The sequence below is a fragment of the Lactuca saligna genome, chromosome 8 (genome assembly GCF_052625555.1).
Source record: "Lactuca saligna cultivar CGN05327 chromosome 8, ASM5262555v1, whole genome shotgun sequence".
In the NCBI taxonomy this organism is placed as follows: domain Eukaryota; kingdom Viridiplantae; phylum Streptophyta; class Magnoliopsida; order Asterales; family Asteraceae; genus Lactuca; species Lactuca saligna.
In genome coordinates, this window is record NC_136424.1 from 127,382,057 (window position 1) to 127,403,231 (window position 21,175).

The following is a 21,175-nucleotide window of genomic DNA, read 5'->3' on the forward strand; positions in this document are numbered from 1 at the left end:
AACATAAAAGCTAGCATTTATATTTATAATCAATTTAAAATAAACCAATCATGATTTAGAAAAGAATCTCCATTAATGATATACTAAAATTAAATCTATATAACATTTAACATTTTATAAATTATATTACATAACTTTATTTGAATAAATGAAATAGTTGTTAATATTTAATGCAATAGAAAAAACGGTATATTGATTGTCAATATATGTTTAAATTAGGTAACATTATTATGCAATGAACGTTTAATTAAAATGCTTATAAATATATAAATATCATAACTATATAAAACGAGGAAAATCGTTCAACTAATAAAACAAAAAATGATGTCTACAAAGAAATCTTTCAATGATTATATATATTTATCGTTTTCAATGTATTTTCTACATATTTCAATAATACCAATAACCATATATTTTTTTATAATCATTATACAATATCTATAAACGATTATATATTTTTTTATGCGTTTCCCGCGTTTAACGCGGGCTATAATCTAGTTAAATTATAAAGTATAAATTAATATTAAGCCCAACCTATGTAAGGAGGCTTGGACCAACTTGCAAACGGGACCGATTTTTCTCGTTAAAATATGTCATATAATAGATGAGCATAAACGTCCATTTTTCCTTGGAGAGCTCGCATCTAATAGAAAAAGACTTCACATGGTGATATGTTGTTGCTAAATGGGTGAAGCTTGATTAGTCATCGATCTTATTGATATTTTTCAATTTAAAATGCATAAGATTACTTAGTGGTGTTTCTAGTGAGCCACATTAATACTCATGATCATTATCACATAAAAGATGTGTCCAAAAGTCGAGGACTCATGTGATCATTTTCTTATCATCTTCCTTATTCGACTCAACATTTTTTTACCACATACTAATAATATAATATATTAGACTAACATAGTTTATTGTACTCTTACTGTATTTACTTGTTTTTTGAGGTGTTTGTTGTAAATTTAACATCTATATAATCAGAGTAACCCCATGGTCTATTGACATGGAGATTAATCAATAATTTCATGGTATCAAGAGCCAATCTCCTCACTTTCTAACCGATTTCATTCATTTCTTCTCTTTTCTTCTGTTTCCGTTACCCCTCTCATCGGTTTTTGATCATCTCCTCCGCCACCCTCATGGTCGACGCTTCTTCCTCCACCGACTCCACCCTCCCCATGAACACCGTCCTCCACCTTATCATCATACGTCTCTCTTTTACAAATTACTTGTTGTGGGTTAATCAAATGGTTCCCCTCCTTACCTATCAACACCTTCTTGATCATGTTGACGACACTTCTCAAGCCCCGCCATCCCACCATGTGGTTAATGATAAGCCCACCGTGAATCCGGCACATGCGGAGTGGCTAGTCGTTGATCAATGGACCATTATTTTGCTTTAAGCTTCTCTCATCAAATAGGCCTTTTCTGAAGTCGTAAGTATTTCATTTGCCCATGCTATTTTGTCGACTTTGGAAGCCGCTTTTGGGAACTCCTCCATGGAGTGGGTTCAGAATCTTCGTGACCAGCTTTGCCTCCTTACTAAAGGCATTGCCTCTGTTTCCGAATATGGTTGAAAATTCAAAACTATTTGTAACCAACTTGCGGCCATTGGTCATGTGGTTCATGAGTCGGACAAATCACATTGGTTTTTGTGTGGACTTGGGGTCACTAATTTTCCACTTCCATTTGGGCATCCCGCACTACCCTAAATTTTCAAGATCTTCTTTCTCAAGACGAAGGACACGAGTTGTTTCTCATTTTGATCCATGGGACTTCGTTATCGGCCGTCACTTTCTCTGCTGCCTCCGACGTTAATGTGTCCTCGGCCTTAGTGAGTGGTGGTCAAGGTTACGGTGGTAGCGGCCGGGGTGACGCTCGTGATGGCCGTAGTCGCGGGTATCGCCCTCCTCATTGTCAATTATGTCTCTAAAATGGCCATTATGCGAACTTGTGCCAACATTTTTCTACTTTTGCTTCTTCCTCTCCCGCAAATGAATCAAACCTTGTGAAAGCATTCCTTGCAAAGTGTAATGTCAACAACTCTGGTCCGAATTGGTTTGTTGATTCCAGTGCGTCCGACCCTATGGTTTCCTCCTCGGCTTCGGTTAATCAACCCGAGTCGTTTAGTGGAGATGGTTCCGCTCACTTTGGCAATGGTAACACCCTTCCTATCTCTTCTATTGGATCCTATTCTCTTACTAATGGTATTCGTTTACGGGGTGTTTTGGTGGTTTCCCGTCTCTCGAAAATTTTATTATCGATCCATTAGTAAGTTGACATATGATAATGATGTGGATGTTCTTTTATCCAAATCTTCTTGTTATATTCAGGATCGGGAAACGAAAAGGGTTCTAACTCAAGGAAGGTGTAATCATGGCCTTTATCTTCTTTCCAATCAACCGATGACGCATGCATTTTTTTGCTAGACGTGGATCCAAGGCTTCATTTGAATTGTGGTACTCTCGTTTGGGGCATGTGTCGTTTGATACTCTTTTTACTTTAAATAAACTTGGTCACATTTTTGTTTCTTCTATTTTGCCTAAGCCAATAATATGTTCACCGTGCCAACTTGTGAAATCGCATCGATTGCCTTTTAATAATAGTGGTAAACGCGCCACTTGTGTATTGGATTTGGTGCATTGTGATCTTTGGGGACCCTCTTCAGTTACTTCAGTTGATTCATACCAGTATTATGTTTACGTTTGTTGATGATTTCTCCCCGTTTATATGGTTTTATCCACTTAAAACCAAATACGACTTTTATACTGTTTTTGAGATGTTTTTATAACCTTTGTGGAGAATCAACTTTCCTCTAAAATTAAAACTTTTCAAAGTGGTGGTATGGAATTTGTAAACAGTTGTGTTAAAATATTATTACAAAAACATGAGATTTTTCATCAAATATCATACCCCTATACACCCCAACAAAATGGTCGAGTTGAGCGAAAAAATACCACATTATGGAAACCGGACTTACTATGATGTTTCATGGTTACATTCTGGCTCAATATTGGGTTCATGCTTTTAGTTCGGCCGTGTACACCATTAATCGCCTTCCCACTAAGGTGCTCTATGTGAAGTCTGTGTTTAATTGTTATTTAATCGGGTCCCTGCTTATGACATTTTTCATCCGTTTGGGTGTCGGGTCTATCCGTATCTTCGTGATTATTCGACTCACAAGTTGTCTCCTCCAAGCCATCATGTATATTTATTGCGTATCATTCTCAATACAAAGGCTATTAATGACTTGACTTGGTCTCGTCTCATATTTTTATTACCCGACATGCTCGCTTTGATGAGCTCAGTTTTTCCTTTGATGGTTCCTCTACGACGACTCCTTTTGCCTCACTCTCGTTACAAGAATTTCTTGCGGACGTGTCGGTCACCTTGATCCTATCATCGTTTCTTATTGATAAACCAATTCCGCCCCACGACCTCCACAACAACCCTTTGTGCTGTCTGCATTGATCATGCTCTCACGTCCGCACACGCTACCGATCCCGAACCCGAACCCGATACCGGATCCGATCCCGCGCCTGATACACCTGTCCCTGATTTTGATCCGGACTCACCTGATGAGGGTGTTCCTTCAGCTCCCGATCCAGAACTCTATATTTTGATTCTTTCTATATGATTATGCATTATGTTTGACATAAAATGTTTATACACACACACACACACACTAGCCGTTTGCCCGCGCAAAGCGGCGGCGACGAATAGTTTCTTTCAAGCAATTGGTTTCATTCGGAGAGAACACTTGCACCATTATCGATCGGTTTCACAAAAATAAAAAATGTGCAATGCCAAAACCAAAAAATATTGTGGTGGTGGATTCCATGGAGGAAAAGGAGATGAAAATTTGAATTAGTCTCCAGTCAACTATATTTTCTGCAAAAAATTAAGGAACTCCAATTTGAATGAGCTTTTAAATTTCAAACGATTTGTCGAAAAAAAGTGTTTCAGATTTTGAATGCACCAGATACCAGAGAAGAGATATTTTAGGAGTACAAGTTGGGTCAAATTGATGAAAACACTAATTCAATCCCTAAAAATAAGGAAATACTAATTTAAATGTGTTTTTAATACTTGTATCCCTAACATTATCATTTGTAAGATATATATTATAATATTATTATATTAACAGTTGGTTGTACTTTAAGCTTAAAGACTTGAACGTCTTAAAAAAATATTATTATTATATTGATTCTATTTATAGAAATAGTAAGATTTCTTTTATAAGGTAGTATATATATATATATATATATATATATATATATATATATATATATATATATATATATATATATATATATATATATATATAACCGTGGGAACCACGGTTATAAAATTAATTAAACTTTAATAGTTCAAATTTTAAATTATTAATAACTTATTTTAAATAAATTATTAATTAAAAGTTTTTTTTATTTATATAAAATTATAATCATTGATTTAAATAAATATGTAAAATTATATTACTTTATAATTTGAATTAAATTTATTTTAATTTTTATTCTAATATTGTTAATTTAATGTAATTAGAATAAGAAATTTGAAATAAAAAATCAATATGTTGACAAATGGTATGCATTAATTATAAGACATAATAAATTGAAAACATAGCAAAAGAAAAATAAAATTTGCATTAATTATGAGGCTTAATATGATGACACATGTCAAAAGGAGATTAAAAACTACTCTTTTATTAGAATATATGGATATATATATATATATATATATATATATATATATATATATATATATATTAAGGTTTCCCTTGTGAACCCTTCTTATTTGTCTATTTTTTTTTTTTATCTATTTTCTATATTTGCCCCAAATTAAGTTTTTAGGTTAATGACTTTTGCCACTTTAGTTTACTACGTTTTACCGCCCTTATTCTACAACCTTTTCATGCACCCCGCCGATTCTTTTTCACCGCCTTATCTCATCTATTTGGTTTTTTTCTCTCCCCCGCCTCCATCAAAATGTCTGAACATTACATAATCGTCTGCTTCGCCACATCGTCACCACCATCGAAAAACGACCACCTGTCGCCCCCTTTCCGCTTTCACTGCTACCAAAACTCATGGATTTCCGATGCCAACGATGTTGTTTATATTATTTATAAGAAAAATGAAAGGAAAAATTACTTTCCTTATAAAGTCCTTAAACTTCTAGCAAAATATAATGATCGTAAGTTTTTTTTTTTTTTTTTTTTTTTTTTTTTTTTTTTTTTTAAATCTTTAGCAATTTTTACATAGTAACTTGACTGAAAACACAATGGTTGTTTGGTTGGCCAAAATCTATGAAATTATGAAGAATTGGAATTTAATTAAATCATTTTTATATGTCTGGTTCAACTTTTACGAATGAATTGGAAGCGTGAATGAGATGAACTTTTCATCAAGAGGATGAACGAATTAAAATCCAATTAATGATTGAAAATATGAGATTACAATATATTTTTTTAACTACATATGAAAACCCTATTTGTTAAAATCAATCGACCTTCGCTACCACCACAACAACTACCACTATCGCAATCACCGTCACCCACCACAAACGTTGATACCACCACCATCACCCATCACCATGTCGACACCACCATCATCACCACTAGCCACAAATTCCGCCACCGACACCAACCACCACCACCGTCACCCACCACCATCATTTACCATATATATATATATATATATATATATATATATATATATATATATTATCATATAGCTTTATATATAAGTTAAAACAAAGTAAAACAGAAAAACAAGAAGACAATTTTGCCATTTACAATATTGAAATTAAATTAATATGACATGCTTGCGAATCAAACCGAACATAGTTTGATTTTAATTTCATTTCAACCAACCAAACAAAATATAAAATTAGATTCCAATTTCATTTCTTCCGAACCAAACAAAATATAAAATTAGATTCCAATTTTTTTTACATATTTCAATTCCTTGATGAATTTAATTTACTCTAAAAGATTCTGCAAACTAAACCTTACCTTAGTAATCTAAGGGCTCTCTTTCTCACTTTTGTCATGAGTCTCAAATTCTGTTCCGCGTTTCTCACCAGTCACCACGTAACACTTAAGCACCCGATAAGGGGGTTTTAAGTTGAAAGAGTGGACGTTTCAATCAATGATTAGACATTAGAATTGTAAGCGATGCAATTCTCAAAAGGATGTTTAGCATCATTGTTAAAATAGAACCATCTCCTACAAACTTTGGAATATCTTGGAGCTATGGTAATTATTTTTATTATTATTATTAGGGGAGTTTAACAAAAAATACTTATTATTTGTTAGTTTATAAGGTAATAAATAACCGATTTATTAAAGGTTTTCTATCGAAATAAATTACTTTTATTCAAACATATCACGATGTAAAAAGACTAATAAACTGACTAATAAGTTGTTTTAATAATCACCATTTTTATGAATCTCGGTAGATAACTTACAATTTTGAATTAAACGAAACAAAATTTGTTTGCTGTTCTGTTTCTCGTGGCTATACCCTGAAAGGCTGAAACGACGAGAGAAGAAATGGTTTAAGGGTTTTGGCAACCCTGAAAAGAGAGCAGAAATGGTTTAGGTTTTTCTTGGTCTTCTTTAATTCCAAACACCTGCAAATAAGTATATCAGTCTCAAATGTTCCTTTGAGCACGAAGACAACAGCTGATCGCTGATGCCATCATTTCCAATGGTGTGGAGGCGCTTCCTTTGCACCCAGACATCTAACTTCTCTTTCTTCAACCAAAAACCCACCGCCGTCCGCCGTCCTCAATGGCCTATAAAACAGGTCACCAAGTCTAATTTCGTAGATTCACTCGATGATATTAAGAACCACATATCGGAATCAGATTTTGTGGCGGTTTCGTTGAAGAACACCGGTTCTTACTCGTCCCCATGGCATCGAATTCTTCCCTTCGACACCGCTGAAACCGCATACCTGAAGGCCAAGTATGCCGCCGAGAGGTTTCAGATTCTTCAGTTTGCTGTTTGCCCTTTTTCTATTAGGGCTTCCAATAAGCTTACAGCTCACCCGTAAGTCTGCATTAATCCTATCTCGTTTTTTACATGCATACATCTAATTCGGATACATCGAAATATCCTTGAATTTGAATTGATATTCCAGAATATATTGATCGCCCCAATCAATAATAAACAGATTAATGATCAAAACTGTTTTCTCTATTCATCTGTAGGTTCAACTTCCATTTATTCCCGAGGGATGAACTGAAAACAGGGATGCCCTGTTACAGTTTTTCATGTCAACCATCGTATTTAGCTTCTATGGCTCGAGATGATTTTGACTTCAATCTCTGCATAAATGATGGTAAACCCCATCTCTTCTTCTTCCTCAAAATGGTCCGGTTTCTGATCAACTTGCTTCTATCTGAGTTCCCTTTTCTTTACTCTCCCCTTTAAGGTATATCTTACTTGTCCAGAGCACAAGAATCAGCAGCAAAAATTCAAATCGAGAATCCAGTTTCAAGTGATTACGTGACCCAGTCTCCTTCATCTCGTTCAGTTGCAGATAATGTATTTGTTGAAAGGATTAAATCTAAAGTTGGACACTGGATAAGTGCTTGTACACGTTCAGATACAAGAACTGATGGTAAATAAAGAAACATCGAATACTGATATGTATATAGCTTTCCAGATTAAGTTCTGTCCACATTAAGTCAAAAACCAAAAGAATCTTATTATTATTAATAATTACTTCTTGTTGTTTGCAGATGCTTTAGTTAATTCTCTCAGGAAACTTATATTAGGAGGTGAAGATTATGGATCAAGACCTTCTTTGAATATAGATGTTTGCAGTGAACGTCAAGTGCAACTTGTATTTGAGGTCTATTCTTGTTAATGCAATAATTTCAATACTTTTTTTAAGGAGGAATATGCTTTAGTTTTTACTTATAATAGCAATGTATTGGGCATGCTACAGATGGTGAAATCCCAGTATGAAAATGTTGTGCCATTAACGATACCTGCAAAAGGAGGAGGAACTCAAGCTGTTCGAGTTGTTTTAACAAGTTCAAAAGAAGATAGAGATCTTTTTAAGGTAGTATACATCGGTGGATTATTAATGTTTGACTTTCAATGGTTCAATTTTGACTTCCAAATTGTAGAAAGAGCTTCAAGATACAGAAGAGGAACAAAGCAAACGTATTCGTGGCTTTCGGGAGGTGATCGATTTGATTTCAGCTTCTCGGAAACCTGTTGTTGCTCATAACTCTCTTAACGGTCTGTCTCCATATCAACAATTTACGGTTATGCCCCTTGTATTGTGACTATTGTCCTACCTTGTTTCATTCTTTCTGAATGGGACAAAAAGTTGCAGCTTTTGTCTCTGTAACATCTGTTACAGTTTCAGGACAAGTGTCCTGGTCCAATGCATGTCAAACACAGTACAACATGTTCTTCTGTTTTTAGCTTTTTTTCTTGTTTTATGCAGATTTTGCATTTATTTATTCCAAATTCTTGTCTCCACTCCCATCCACAATGGATGAATTCAAAAGCTCATTGCACTCGGCTTTCCCTGATGTACTTGACATCAATCATCTAATGAAGGAAGTGGGCCCTCTAAGTAAATACAACAATTTACCTTCAGCTATTTCCTACTTGAAAAGAAACTTTTTTGCACCTATAGAAATCGAAATACCTCAAAAAGGTTAGTCACATTCTAATTTCCAGGGTAATTTTTACATATAATGAAAAAGCTTTCTAAGGAAATTTTTATTGATAAGGATGAGAAGGACATTTATGTCTTTTGCAACAAACGAGATATCGAGAACAAGCCTCTATCTCACCTTTTTGGATGAGACAAAAAAGTTAAAATTTTGTCCTGTTGACATCGGTCATACAGTCTCAGTCCAATGCATACCAAACACAGTACTACAGTAGAATATGTTTTGTCATGCGTAACAAGTGGCCCCATTTATTGCGTATGCCAAGACAAACTATGCAGGTTGTACTGCATTTGGTATGCATTGGACTGAGACTGTGTGACCGATGTCAACAGGACAAAAATTTAACTATTTTGTCCCATCCAAAAAGGTGAGATAGAGACTTGTTCTCGATATCTCGTTTGTTGCAAAAGACATAAACGCCCTTCTCATCCTTATCATTAAAAATATCCCTAGAAAGCTTGTAAGATCTAATTAGTTGTTATCTTTGAACAGCTAGGATGGAGGAAAACAAGAACCATGGCCATGATGTTGTGAGAATAAGCGAATTATTTGCTAAACTATGTTCTATCCTAAAAATCACCCATGATAACGGGCCTTCATTACTTAAACGCCACTCAAATGTGTTCAATCAGGGCTCCAATGGCTTCCAAGATGAGGGTGATGACATCAGCGTATGGACTCATAATCCAAGAAAAATCAGCATCAGCAATCTAGTATTCATATGGGGTTTCAGAGGCGGCATATCCGCCGGAAAGTTAAAGAACTTGCTTTGTAATTCCCACGAAAGGTTATCGGAAGATGATCTTTTTGATGTCCGATTAGTGGACAAGAATTGTGCGATTGTTGTGTTCTGGAAAAGTGGAGTATCAGAGTGGTTTCTTGGCGCCATTGATTCCGGTGAGGAGCTCCGGGAACTGGCGGCAGAAGGGGTGATGGGGGCAGGCTATGAAGCTTATAGAAGGGTCTGTAAATTTGAGATTTTAGGGGTGGATTTGGCGGATTCGTTAGCGGAGTGTAGGGTCTCGGAGGGTCGTGAGGTGGAGTCTGATGAGGTGTATTGGAACAGTGAGCTGATGATTAATTTTGATGATCTTTGATTCTTTTGACTTTTAAACTCAAACAAAAGCCAATTTTGAAGCTGAATTTTACATTGGTAACTTTCTAATTATTGTAGTTGTCTAGATGATTTATTGAATAACCTTTGAGATAATATTACAAGAAAAAGGAAAGTGGTTGTAATAAATGATTTTAATATAGAGAAAAAGACTAAAACAAATAAATTCTTTTTATTTAACAACTTCAAAGATTCATGCATTAAAAACTAGTAAGGAGCTATATAAAGTATAAACTATTACATCAAAATAGTCCAAATTGGGTCTTATAACAAATATATCTAATTGGTGAACACTTTGTTGCCTCCAATCCCAATTGCCCACGATTCCATTTCATATTTTTTGAATGTTACAATTTTCATTATTCACTAATCCGAATAATCAGGGGAATTTATTTTTAAGAATGAAATTCCCACACCAAGTGTCAACTAGTATTTATTCCATTATCAACTTTCTTTCTCGAGGTTTTATAACTAATAATTCATTTTTCATGAAACTTTTTACAAGGTTTCACAATGCTAACCCACACTTTGGAACCTTTCACTTGATGATCAATCAAAATAGTATAACATCATCATTCCCATGAATCAAAATAAATCCATTAAGCTTTTACCAATATCTAAATAAAAATTAAAGGTTTTCTAAAAATAACCATCAATTTTATAGGTCGCACTTGCCATATTGTAGTTTTGTCCATCTGAAATGACAAAAAAAGGTCTTAGAGAAAATTTTGCAAGTATGACCTATAAAATACGAAAATCATAAGATTTTAGTTGAAAAATATTTATTTTTTGAAGTTTTTTGTTGTAGGAATTTTCAAAGACCATTTCCATATCAAAACAGAGTTTTAAATGTTGTAAAAATGAAGTTTTATTAGATAATTTTAACAAATTTTTTTTTGTGTACAATGAAGAAAAAAAATGTTTTATATACAAGTGACATAGTTGTAATAAAGTAGTTTGAGGACATTTAAGACTTTAAAAATTGTAGAGCTTGTAAGAAGATTAACTTTTGGAAATATCATTTTGATTTGATATGATTGCGTTTTATGTAAAACAAGACGATTGATCATCTCTTTCTATATTGTTCAGTGACTTTTTTTTTTTTTTTTTTTTTTTTTTTTTTTTTTCTTTTTAATTTTTTTAGCCGATATGGGACATTGATATTTTTTCTTTAGTTGGAATTGTTTGACTTTACAACCATGTTTATGTTGACTCTTCTTTGTGATATGACTTTTCTTTAGCATTTTGTTGGTTGTAATACAATCCATGCCGTTAAAAAATGACTTTAAATCTAATTTTGCACCGGTATTTACTAATTGGAAGTTATGGTTTTATAAAATGCTAAACTATTAACAAATAGCTTTGACTCACTTTAAAATGGTAACTCTGTAGCTGCTATTTGTCTCAACGAATTCATTAAAGAAAAGAAAAATAAAGTAGGAAAGAAATTAGTTTTGGAATGAGTAGAGAGGCATCCCACATCGGTGTTGGGATAGAAGATATGAAGAGGCGATGGTGCATAAAATGGGTTAATGGTCGGAAGGGAAAAACATGATCCTTCAGGCACGTTTTGATGGGATATGATGAGTGGTCAATGCTTGCACTTAAAAATGCGAGAAGGGATGTCCGCCTAAAGCCTGTTACGACAATTGGGCATCTCAACTCAGTACCATCTGATCCTTAATTTAAAAAAATAACAATTTTTTTTTTTTACAAGTTTTTCTATATTTTTATTAAAAGATTTTAAAAATACTATTACTATTATTTATTTTTATTGTAAAAGTGAAAGAAAAAGTTAGAGAATTTCAACATATTTTATAGTTATATGATTTTTAAACAATTACTAACGTATATTAAAACTCATGTTTTTTTAAATGCTAATTTGGATGTTAGAGAAACACCACCACCTAGTTCATGAAACATATAAAAATGGGATCACTATATATATATATATATATATATATATATATATATATATATATATATATATATATATATATATATATATTTTAGTATGATCAAACCTTTACATTTTATGAAACTAAAAGATTGTAACCATCAAACCCTTGAGAACTGGTTACATGATATTTGTGGTTGTTTAGGACTTATCGGTCGCAAAACTTCAAATTAGACAATTTCAATATATATAGAGATTTTAACCAAATGTAAAGTGTGATTTGATGACAATGTTAAACTTCAAGTTTTTCCGAGCATTGGCGAGACACGTCGTCTGTAAGACGTGATTTAAGTCGACAATTTTGTATATAATTACTATTTTTAATTAATTTTATATGTATTTTCAATTATTATTCTATTTTATACACATATATGAATTCAAGCAGCGTTTTAGTAAAATTTTGCGGTAGATACAAACCTTGGAGTCATGGCGCGTAATGGCGGAACCATGACTAGCTTTTTAGAGCTTTGATTTCAACACAAAAATTAATATAAGGTTTTTTTTATTAAGAATAAGATAAAGGTATGTTGAGTTTTTTTAAAGTTTGCTCAAAAATAAATTATGTATCCGTAGGTTTTTAACTTTTGAGAAAACTACATAAAAGTCAAGTTTTTGGAGGTTTTGATCTTAATGCACTTAAAATACTTTTCTACCATTTTAGTTTTTTTATGTATTTTTATAACAAAAAAATATAAAAAAAAAACCCCACCCTAACCCTAACTCAATATACCCCCTCTCCATCTCCATCTCATAAAGTCATTACCAAACTTATAAATCAAGTCAATACAAGCACACACAAAGATTTTTGGGGTTCCAAGTTCAAATTTAGCACATACACAAGATTGACACTCTCCAACTCTAACAAGACTCGACCCGAAAATCATAGATTTTATAAAGGCATTGGGGGGGGGGGGGGGGGGGGGGGTAATCGAGGGGTTGGGAAATAGATATAGACAAAAAAAACAATATGGAGATGATTGTGTTCTATATATCTTTCTTTCTTTCCCAGGCATGCAAATTTTATTTTTAAGGTGGAGGGGAGATAAACATATACAAATACCTATATCGATTTCTTTTTGGCCCAAATACACAACCATTATTCTTAATTTCTTTTTGGCCTCGTTTTTCTTTGAACCAACATAGGGCTGGAATGTAGAAGGGGGAATGGTGTGTTGCGATATTTTATGCATGCGTGTAGTGACACCATAGATGAATGCACCTTTTATCGAGAAGATTAGATATGTTGCAACACTTGAGGCAATAACATAATGGATGAATGCACCAGACCTTCCTTCATATGTGTTGTTATTTGCTGACGTTTAATCGGTGGTCTTATGTTTTATGAGTTATCCTTTCTATTAGTATATTGTATACTTTTTATAATTATTTATTTTGTAAATAGCCCATAGTTGATGTAGTATGGTAGCTAGCCTGATCCGAGGCCTCTATCGTGTACGATATGTGTATGCGTACATTATCTCTTTTGATTGGCAAAGAAATCAATCTGTAAAATGGTATCAAATCCAATAACGAAATCATCTTAAATCCACTTCTTTATTCCATCATTTCTCTTTTCTCTCCCAATGACAACTTTGTGAATGCCGAACCCTAATCCTCCACCATAGTCTTCATCATCTTTCTTATTCAATGTATGCAAATCAACTCCTCTTCGCAAAGCCTTTGGAATCACCAAGATAACGTCTTATATAACTCTTATTCTCGACTTCGAGAGGCTAAACGATGAATCTTGTAGGGAGTTATTCTCTACTATTTATGAATGATATGACGTGAGGATCATATTGATGCAACCTATGTTGATCTGACATTGAAACCGACGAATCCCGAATAGAAGAAGGTGGCCTCAATACCCAAATGTGGTTATTCTTAATTCTTTCTTAAGGATTTATTCACATGGTACTAAAAGGGACAATTTTGCTAGACAAGTTTGGTTAGATCTTGAAAAATTATTCCAGAACAAAAAGAACACACGAATTATACAACTTGACAATAAATTGCGATCCATCACAATATATGATATATACATTAGTGTTGGAAATATTTTTATGTGATTGTCACTTGAAATAAGTTAAGTATTGATTTACATTCTAATAAACATTATCAAAATGTTTCAGGTTGGAAAGATCCTGAAAATTCAACAAGTGTTTGAAGAATCAGATGTTGGAGCACTTGAAGTTTACATGGAGCACTTGCAGTTGTCATGGAACACTTGTTGAACATGGAGCAGTTGAAACTTACATGGAGCACTTGCAGTTGATATGGGGGACTTTCAGTTTACTTGGAGCACCTACTGAAAGCAAGTTGGACCATCATGATCTCGGATGACACATCTAGATTATATGTGGAGCATCAAGATATTGGTGGATCATCTAGAATATTGATGGCTCATCAGAAACATTGTTGGCTTATCCACAACTCTATGGCTCAACAATACGTTGACGGATCAACATGAATACTTGGTGGCTCATCTTAAGTCAATGGATCAACATGATCACATTGATGGCTCAACAAGATTTCACATGGCACATCATGTACAATGAAGGCACATCCAAGTTCTCAATGACACATACATTTTGATCATGGTCCATCATGAACACGTGGTTATATATTTAAGAAACAACTCAACTTGATCATTGACACTTTTGGAAGTTACTAACATTCTAGAAGAGAATGGAGCAACATTCTAACGCCCGACTCTTGGTATGTATTTTAAATAAGATTTATGCATTTTGTTCAGGAACTCGACGAGTTGGAGGCCCTAAAATCGTCGAGTATGAATGGAAATTTGGACGCGGGATTTGAATTCTACTCATCGAGATGAGAGCCTCTACTCGACGAGTGAGGCTGCCAGAATGAAACCCTAATTTCAGGGTTTTGCACCCTATTTAAAAACCTTAACCTCCAAAAGTTGGCCTCATTTGCAGCCTCCATCACCCCAAACCATAGCCACGAAACCCTAATCCATATTTGAGCGTTTTTAAGCCATTATTGTGTGTTCTTTCTTGTGGTTTTGAAGAAGAAGAGACTTGAGGAAGGAGCAAGGAAGTGAAGGAGAAGAGTAGATACAGAAGTAGAGCTTCATTTCTGGTTCACCTGAGGTATAAAGCTCTTACCTTGCTTATTTAGAGTTTAGATCTAGTTTTAAGGTATTTTTCTCAAGTTTTGGCTCAATAGTGGTGGTGTTTGGGATTTGGATGTCCCTTGTGGAAAGAACCTTCAGATCTAGAGCCTTTGAGAGACTCCATGGCATAAATGTGACAACCCGAACCTTTTTCCGTTAACGTTAGCCGATTTCGTTAAATAAATTTTGAACTTTTATTTAGTTCCGTCAAATTCTTATGGGTTGGAAAATCATTTAAGTTATATATAATAAAATTTTATATAAAACTCGGAACAAAAAACGTGTGAAAACCCGAGTTTCTTCGAAAAACAACGAAAACCGGCCTGACTGGTGTTCACGGCCGTGAACCCGATCAGGGTCGTAAATTGTTCATGGCCGGTGGACCCCTCCACTAACCATGAACCCAACCTATATATATGTGCTCCTACCCCTCATTTACATTTTTCTGACCGAAAAATCACCCATTCTCTCTCTAACCTCTCAATCGCAAACACAAAAATACCTAATTTTCTTCCGAAAATCATCAAGAGTCACCTTTGGGTGTTGTAGTGAAACCTCTAAAATACGTTTTTCATCAAATCCAGTATTGTTGTTCTTGAGTTCACAACCGCAAACCCTTCAAATCTTCAAGGACCAAAATCAGTTCATGGCCGTAAACCCTTCAAACCTTTATATTTCTTTCAAGAACATCATTCACGGCCGTAAACCATTCAAGGGGCTGTTCACGTCCTAGAACAGTTCACGACCGCAAACCCTTCCAAGTCGTGAACTTGGCTGAAAACCCGTTTTTTCCGATTCAATTGAGTCCCAGTAACATTCATAAACCAAAAGCAAGTGTTTTTCCAACACTATAATTAATGGTTCCGCTAATATAATGATCTTATGCATTTAATTGTTATTAGGATCCCGTTAAGTGCTGCGTACATCAACCCGAGGGTCTTCATTTCCAATTTCGTTGTCCGAAACTTTCACGCAACTAATAGTGAGTTCATACCCCTACGCTTTTATAATTGGAAAGTTTTTAGATCAATTCATGAACCAAGTACACAACATTACACATAAACTATAATTGGTATAGTTTGGGATTTCAATGCACAGTTTTACAAATTTAGAGCTTATACATTAAAAAACATATAAACTATGGCATACTTAGTTGTGATATACATTACTAACTTCGAATTTCAAGATTAAAATACTAAATAATTATTTAAGTATAATTATTAATACTCTACAAAGTATACAAACGGTTTCAGATACAAAAGAACGATGCAAAATTACACGTAAACTAGTTAATACAGGATTGTGAGACAACTCTTCAATTGTAACTTTTGGGGTACCGGCTAAATCCTATCATTTAGTGTAACCAGAGTCTTCTAGAGGGAGAGCGTGAGATTTGTGAATAGATCTATTCGAGACTGACAATCCCACACCTGAACTGCTAGCTACAGTTAGAAAAGCATGCCTGAGATGACAAATATCATACCGTCCAACGCCTGAAGAATGTCGTAGAGGTCACTAGTCATATCAAGCATGGTTATACGACTCACAATAGTATAAACTAACCTTTGTTTACGAGATTTCATTCTTAATTAGTTTTATTTTCATTAATAGAGCTACTATACATTACACTGGAGGATTCCAGGGATACAATACATGGTTTTATTTTAAGTAATAAAACTACTATACATACTGGTAGTAACCAGGGTTTTCAAACAAAATATACTCTACATACTTGTGGTAACCAGGATTTTCAACTGAACATTCTATACATTTCTGGTGGTAGCCAGGGTTTTCATACAAAGGGTTTTCATTCAAAACAACGATATACAATACAGCTGGTGGTAACCAGGCATACAAACTAATACTTGATACATTACTACAGAATACATTAACGCACATACACTTTAGAAAATATTGGATTTTCTTGAGAAGCATACAAACATTTTACAGATTCAATGACAGATTTTCATTACAAAAACATTTTATGAACTCACCAACTTTGTGCTGACACTCTTTCAAGATCGCTTGTATTCTCAGGAAATCATTAAACAGGTACTCCCACAGGCTTTTGAGAAGATGGAGCGTATAGAGTCACGTCTTGTTATTTTGTATACTTTTGATGTACTCAAACTATGAAACAAACAGATGTAAATATCTATATTTTAATGTAATGGTTGTGTTTACTTTGATTACTATGATGCAATTGTTGTGATACTGTACATGATGTCCTCCACCCCCCGAACGTTTTCGCCGTTTTGGTTTGGGAGTGTGACAGATTGGTATCAAAGCTATTGTTTATAGTGAACTAAGTATACCGAACCTTACATGGTATACAACAATAAAAACTAAGGGACCGAAGTGCTCTGTACTAAAAGTATACATTTTAAAAATATAAGTATCTTATAGGAAGTATACAGGTATATATACATACCAAAAAGAATATCACAAGTAGAACAAAACAAAAGTATTTGGATGTTGGACACTGAAGTTATACCTAGATATTTATGTAATCATGATTGGAATTAATATAGCCTGATCAACTATATTTATTGAGACATGACCAACATGTGTTTGGGAGTGACTGTGGTGTTGCAACAAGCCTAAAACTTACCAAGCTATATACAATAAGAGAACTATAGAATAGGACACACAACGTTAAAATACTATACGAGTATTTTAGTTAGAGCCGAACTCAGTGTAGAGATTCATTCCAAGTGTTGCTACTTATTGCTTTCTAGCGATAGTTTACTTGTATTGGTAGCCTTTCTTTGTATATCGCTTAGTAGAACACTTTACCTATCTGGTTGAGATATATCTTGTTTCATATCTCTTGATTCGAGGGGACTTACCATCCTCCTCTTCTTGATTCTTTTAGAATAAGATGCCTCCAAGGAAGAGACCCATCAAAAAGAACAACAATTCCCCGACAGATCCGACGCCGCCACCTCCTCTGTGACAACCCGATATTTCAACTCTTTGTAATAGCCTAATAGGTCAAGTATTGTAAACATTTTTGAGTTAATAAAATTAACTTTGATAATAAAATGTCCAAAAAGTTTCTATTTAAATTCTTCTATGTTTAAATATCATTAAACCATGATCGTACGTAAAAAGAACGCCCAAATCCGACTTCGTATATTGAAGTTATGATTTTTCCAAGTTCAGCTTAGCAACAGACAGCTAAAAACTCGAAACGGAGATCGAGCGACATTTGGCCAGAATGACCTAAACGAGAATCGAAGGTCTCGACAATGGTATTTCAACGGTAAAAAGTCTGGCAAAAACCGACGTCAGATAAAGAAGTTATGAATTTTTAAAGAAGTTCCTTAATCATGTCATTTTAATAAATAAATAATAAAAATAATTTCGGAATTTGCCAACGGAATCTAAACGAAAGTTGTAGATCGTAGTCTCACCTTCGCGGGGATATAAAGAACGTCGAAAACGGAGTTCGTATGAAGGAGATATGAATTTTTGAAGTTTGATAAATAATTTATATATAATTTTTATTAAAAATTCGGTATTATCCGAAGAGGAGTCAGCCTAGGGCCGAGGTACGCGCCGCGTACCCTCGTACGCCCCGCGTACTCGAGGGCACGGCCTCGGATCGTTCACGTCGCCCTATGCGAAGCTACCCGACCCGCTGTCCCATCCGACCCGCACCATCCGAAATACGTAAGCGATGATGTACGGGTACGCGCTGCGTACGCCCGTACGCCCCGCGTTCGGAGGCGGTTCAGCACCCCTATAAAAGGGATGCGAGCCTTTCCGAAAAATTTGTTCATTTTCTCTCTTTCTCTCACGATCTTTCCTCGATTTCCGTGCCCGTTCAAACCCGAAGCTCTGGTCTTTTTGCTCAAGTCCCGAGGGTCGATTTTACTCCCGAGATTCCCGAGAATCCCGAGAAAAATCCGTTTCCCGAGACAAAACTCTGCCCGGTTTTCGATCTCGTTATCTTCAAAACTTCCAAGTGAGTTCATACCCTTTTATTCAACCTTTGAAATGCTTTTAAATGTTTTAAATACTTTATGGGGGGGGGGGGGATACAAGTTAAACACTTATAGTTATTGCTTCGATCACATGTGATTGCATTAATCACATGTGATTAATAACTAGGAAACCAATGATTTTATCACTGTTCAAACTGTTTTACTTCAAAATGTTTTACAAACTCTTTTACTTATCAAATGCTTTATTGTAAACTTTGTTTTACTACCTATAAATTTGCATGCCCATATATGTATAGCTGTATAAATAATGTTTAAAGGGCTTAGGAAAGCCACCTGTCCTATTTCCTTTTCCTCGATTTGGATGTGGTCTGGTGGAATTTCGGGTGACCATCCGAGGGTCGTTTCAATATTAGTTATATATCATATATACATGTATAGACATAAAAGTACTTCCATATTCATACTTATCAGCACATCATTAGTAAGTTACCATCGGGGTAACACGGGATCATACTACTACAATTTCTAGATCAACGAGTCAGTTCATTCAGGAGTCAATACTTATTACTAAGAGAACATATACAACGATACTAGAACAAGCAACATTACATTGCATATACACGAATACGTTAACAATTGTGATCCACTGTATGGGAGCATGTCTTAATTGTCATGACCCGAGTTGTAGCCAGAGTCTCTTGGAGGGAGAGCGTGAGTTTGCGTATAGATCTATACTGGATTGACTATCCTACACCTCGCTGCTAGCTACAGTGGGACCGACAGGTCTGCGGGTGCCAAACATCATACCTTATTTTTCGACTATACGTTATCGATGTTACCAGTCGATAGTATGGTGCAATTTATCACATGATACCTTAATATAAACCCGGTTTAAGGTAGTTAGTACAGCAGTAGTTCCTATAAAACAAAACTACAGTACTACAATAATTTACCCATTACATTTTGGTGATAACCTCACTTAAACTTTAATGTACAAACTATATTTTGATAAATGATAGTTACACTTGGGAAATTACACACTTTTACCTCAAACGAGCATACAAAACTAGTTAAGCCTTGGTAGAGGGCTACTTTAACAGAAAATATAGGTTTTTCTGAGAGATTCAAACTTTTACAAACACTTACATACATTTACAACTCATACTTGCGACAGGTTCAAACGTTTTGATAACAAACCTCGACACTAAAATACTTATGAATTCACCAGCTTAATGCTGATAAACTCTTTCAAAATAACTTGTATTCTCAGGTCATCAGTAGACAGGTACCGATGCTAGCTTTTGAGAAGATGGAGCGCATTCAAGACTCATCATACTATTTTGATTTAAATTATATTTTTGGTGTCTAAAACTGTACGGAACACGCTTGTATTAAAATTTTATATTTAATGCAATGGATGATGTTGTTTGCTTATTTACATTTACTGTGTTGTGATACTTTACATGACGTCCTCCGCCCCAGAACGTTTCCGCCATTCTTGGTTTTGGGGTGTGACATCCTCAGTACGACCCAACTGTCTTCCAAGAAGCTGTGATAGCCATCGTGGCTATTGTAATGTCCCAGATGAATGCTAGCGGTACAAGCAGGGTGGGTAGTGGTGCCCCTACATCCAACCTCAGTGACAACCATGGTCACTGTAACGTCCCAAAAATACAGTCTAAAAATTTCTTTTTAAAACATTACTTAATTCATAATTGTCAAACCATAAATAAATCCTATCATAATTCAGAGTGTTAATTCCAAAACATATTTCCATTTTCAGAGTAAAACATCCTAGACTGACTAATCAATAGTGTGTGCCATGCGATCACCCTGAGCTCTTCCTGTTGGATTAGTGTCTAAGTCCATAACTATTTTGGTATGTACTTGACCCGATGGTGCATGGTCCTTTTGGGTTGCCTTCACCAAAGCAACTTGATAGGATGATTTATGGAGAGTAAGGATTAAATATGATTTATTAATATATTATGGGAATAATATATTAAAGGAGAAATCATATTGTTTAATTAATATTAGTCAATAATTAATTGGTAATTAGTTTTGTGACTAAAAGAGATTAATTAAACTTAAGGGACTGGAATTGTAATTATAAGATAATTATGATTTGGGCCATGGATTGCCTTGTATTAAGGGATGGACGAATTCTAATGGGAAACCCATAAGGAAATCGTCCATGGGCTTAATTAAAGGAGTCTATGGGTTGCTTAGGGCTTAAGCATCCAAATTAGGGTTTCCTTGTTAGATAACCCTAATAGCCCAACTATATAAAGACCCCTTAAGGCTCA

General features: G+C 34.7%; 1 protein-coding gene and 1 non-coding gene across 2 annotated transcripts; both read left to right on the forward strand.

Annotated features, from left to right (window-relative positions):
• The first annotated feature begins 6,465 nt into the window (after positions 1-6,465).
• On the forward strand, positions 6,466-9,877 carry LOC145012192 (Polynucleotidyl transferase, ribonuclease H-like superfamily protein). Its single transcript, XM_078970978.1, has 8 exons — positions 6,466-7,060; positions 7,222-7,352; positions 7,446-7,634; positions 7,756-7,868; positions 7,965-8,081; positions 8,149-8,263; positions 8,475-8,690; positions 9,202-9,877. The coding sequence occupies exons 1-8, from the start codon at positions 6,702-6,704 to the stop codon at positions 9,804-9,806; spliced, it is 1,845 nt and encodes a 614-aa protein (XP_078827104.1). The 5' UTR covers positions 6,466-6,701; the 3' UTR covers positions 9,807-9,877.
• Positions 9,878-11,398: 1,521 nt separating this feature from the next.
• Positions 11,399-11,504, forward strand: LOC145013666 (small nucleolar RNA Z279/snoR105/snoR108). Its single transcript, XR_013665213.1, has one exon. It is a non-coding gene; the product is annotated as a small nucleolar RNA Z279/snoR105/snoR108 (small nucleolar RNA).
• The last annotated feature ends 9,671 nt before the right edge of the window (positions 11,505-21,175 follow it).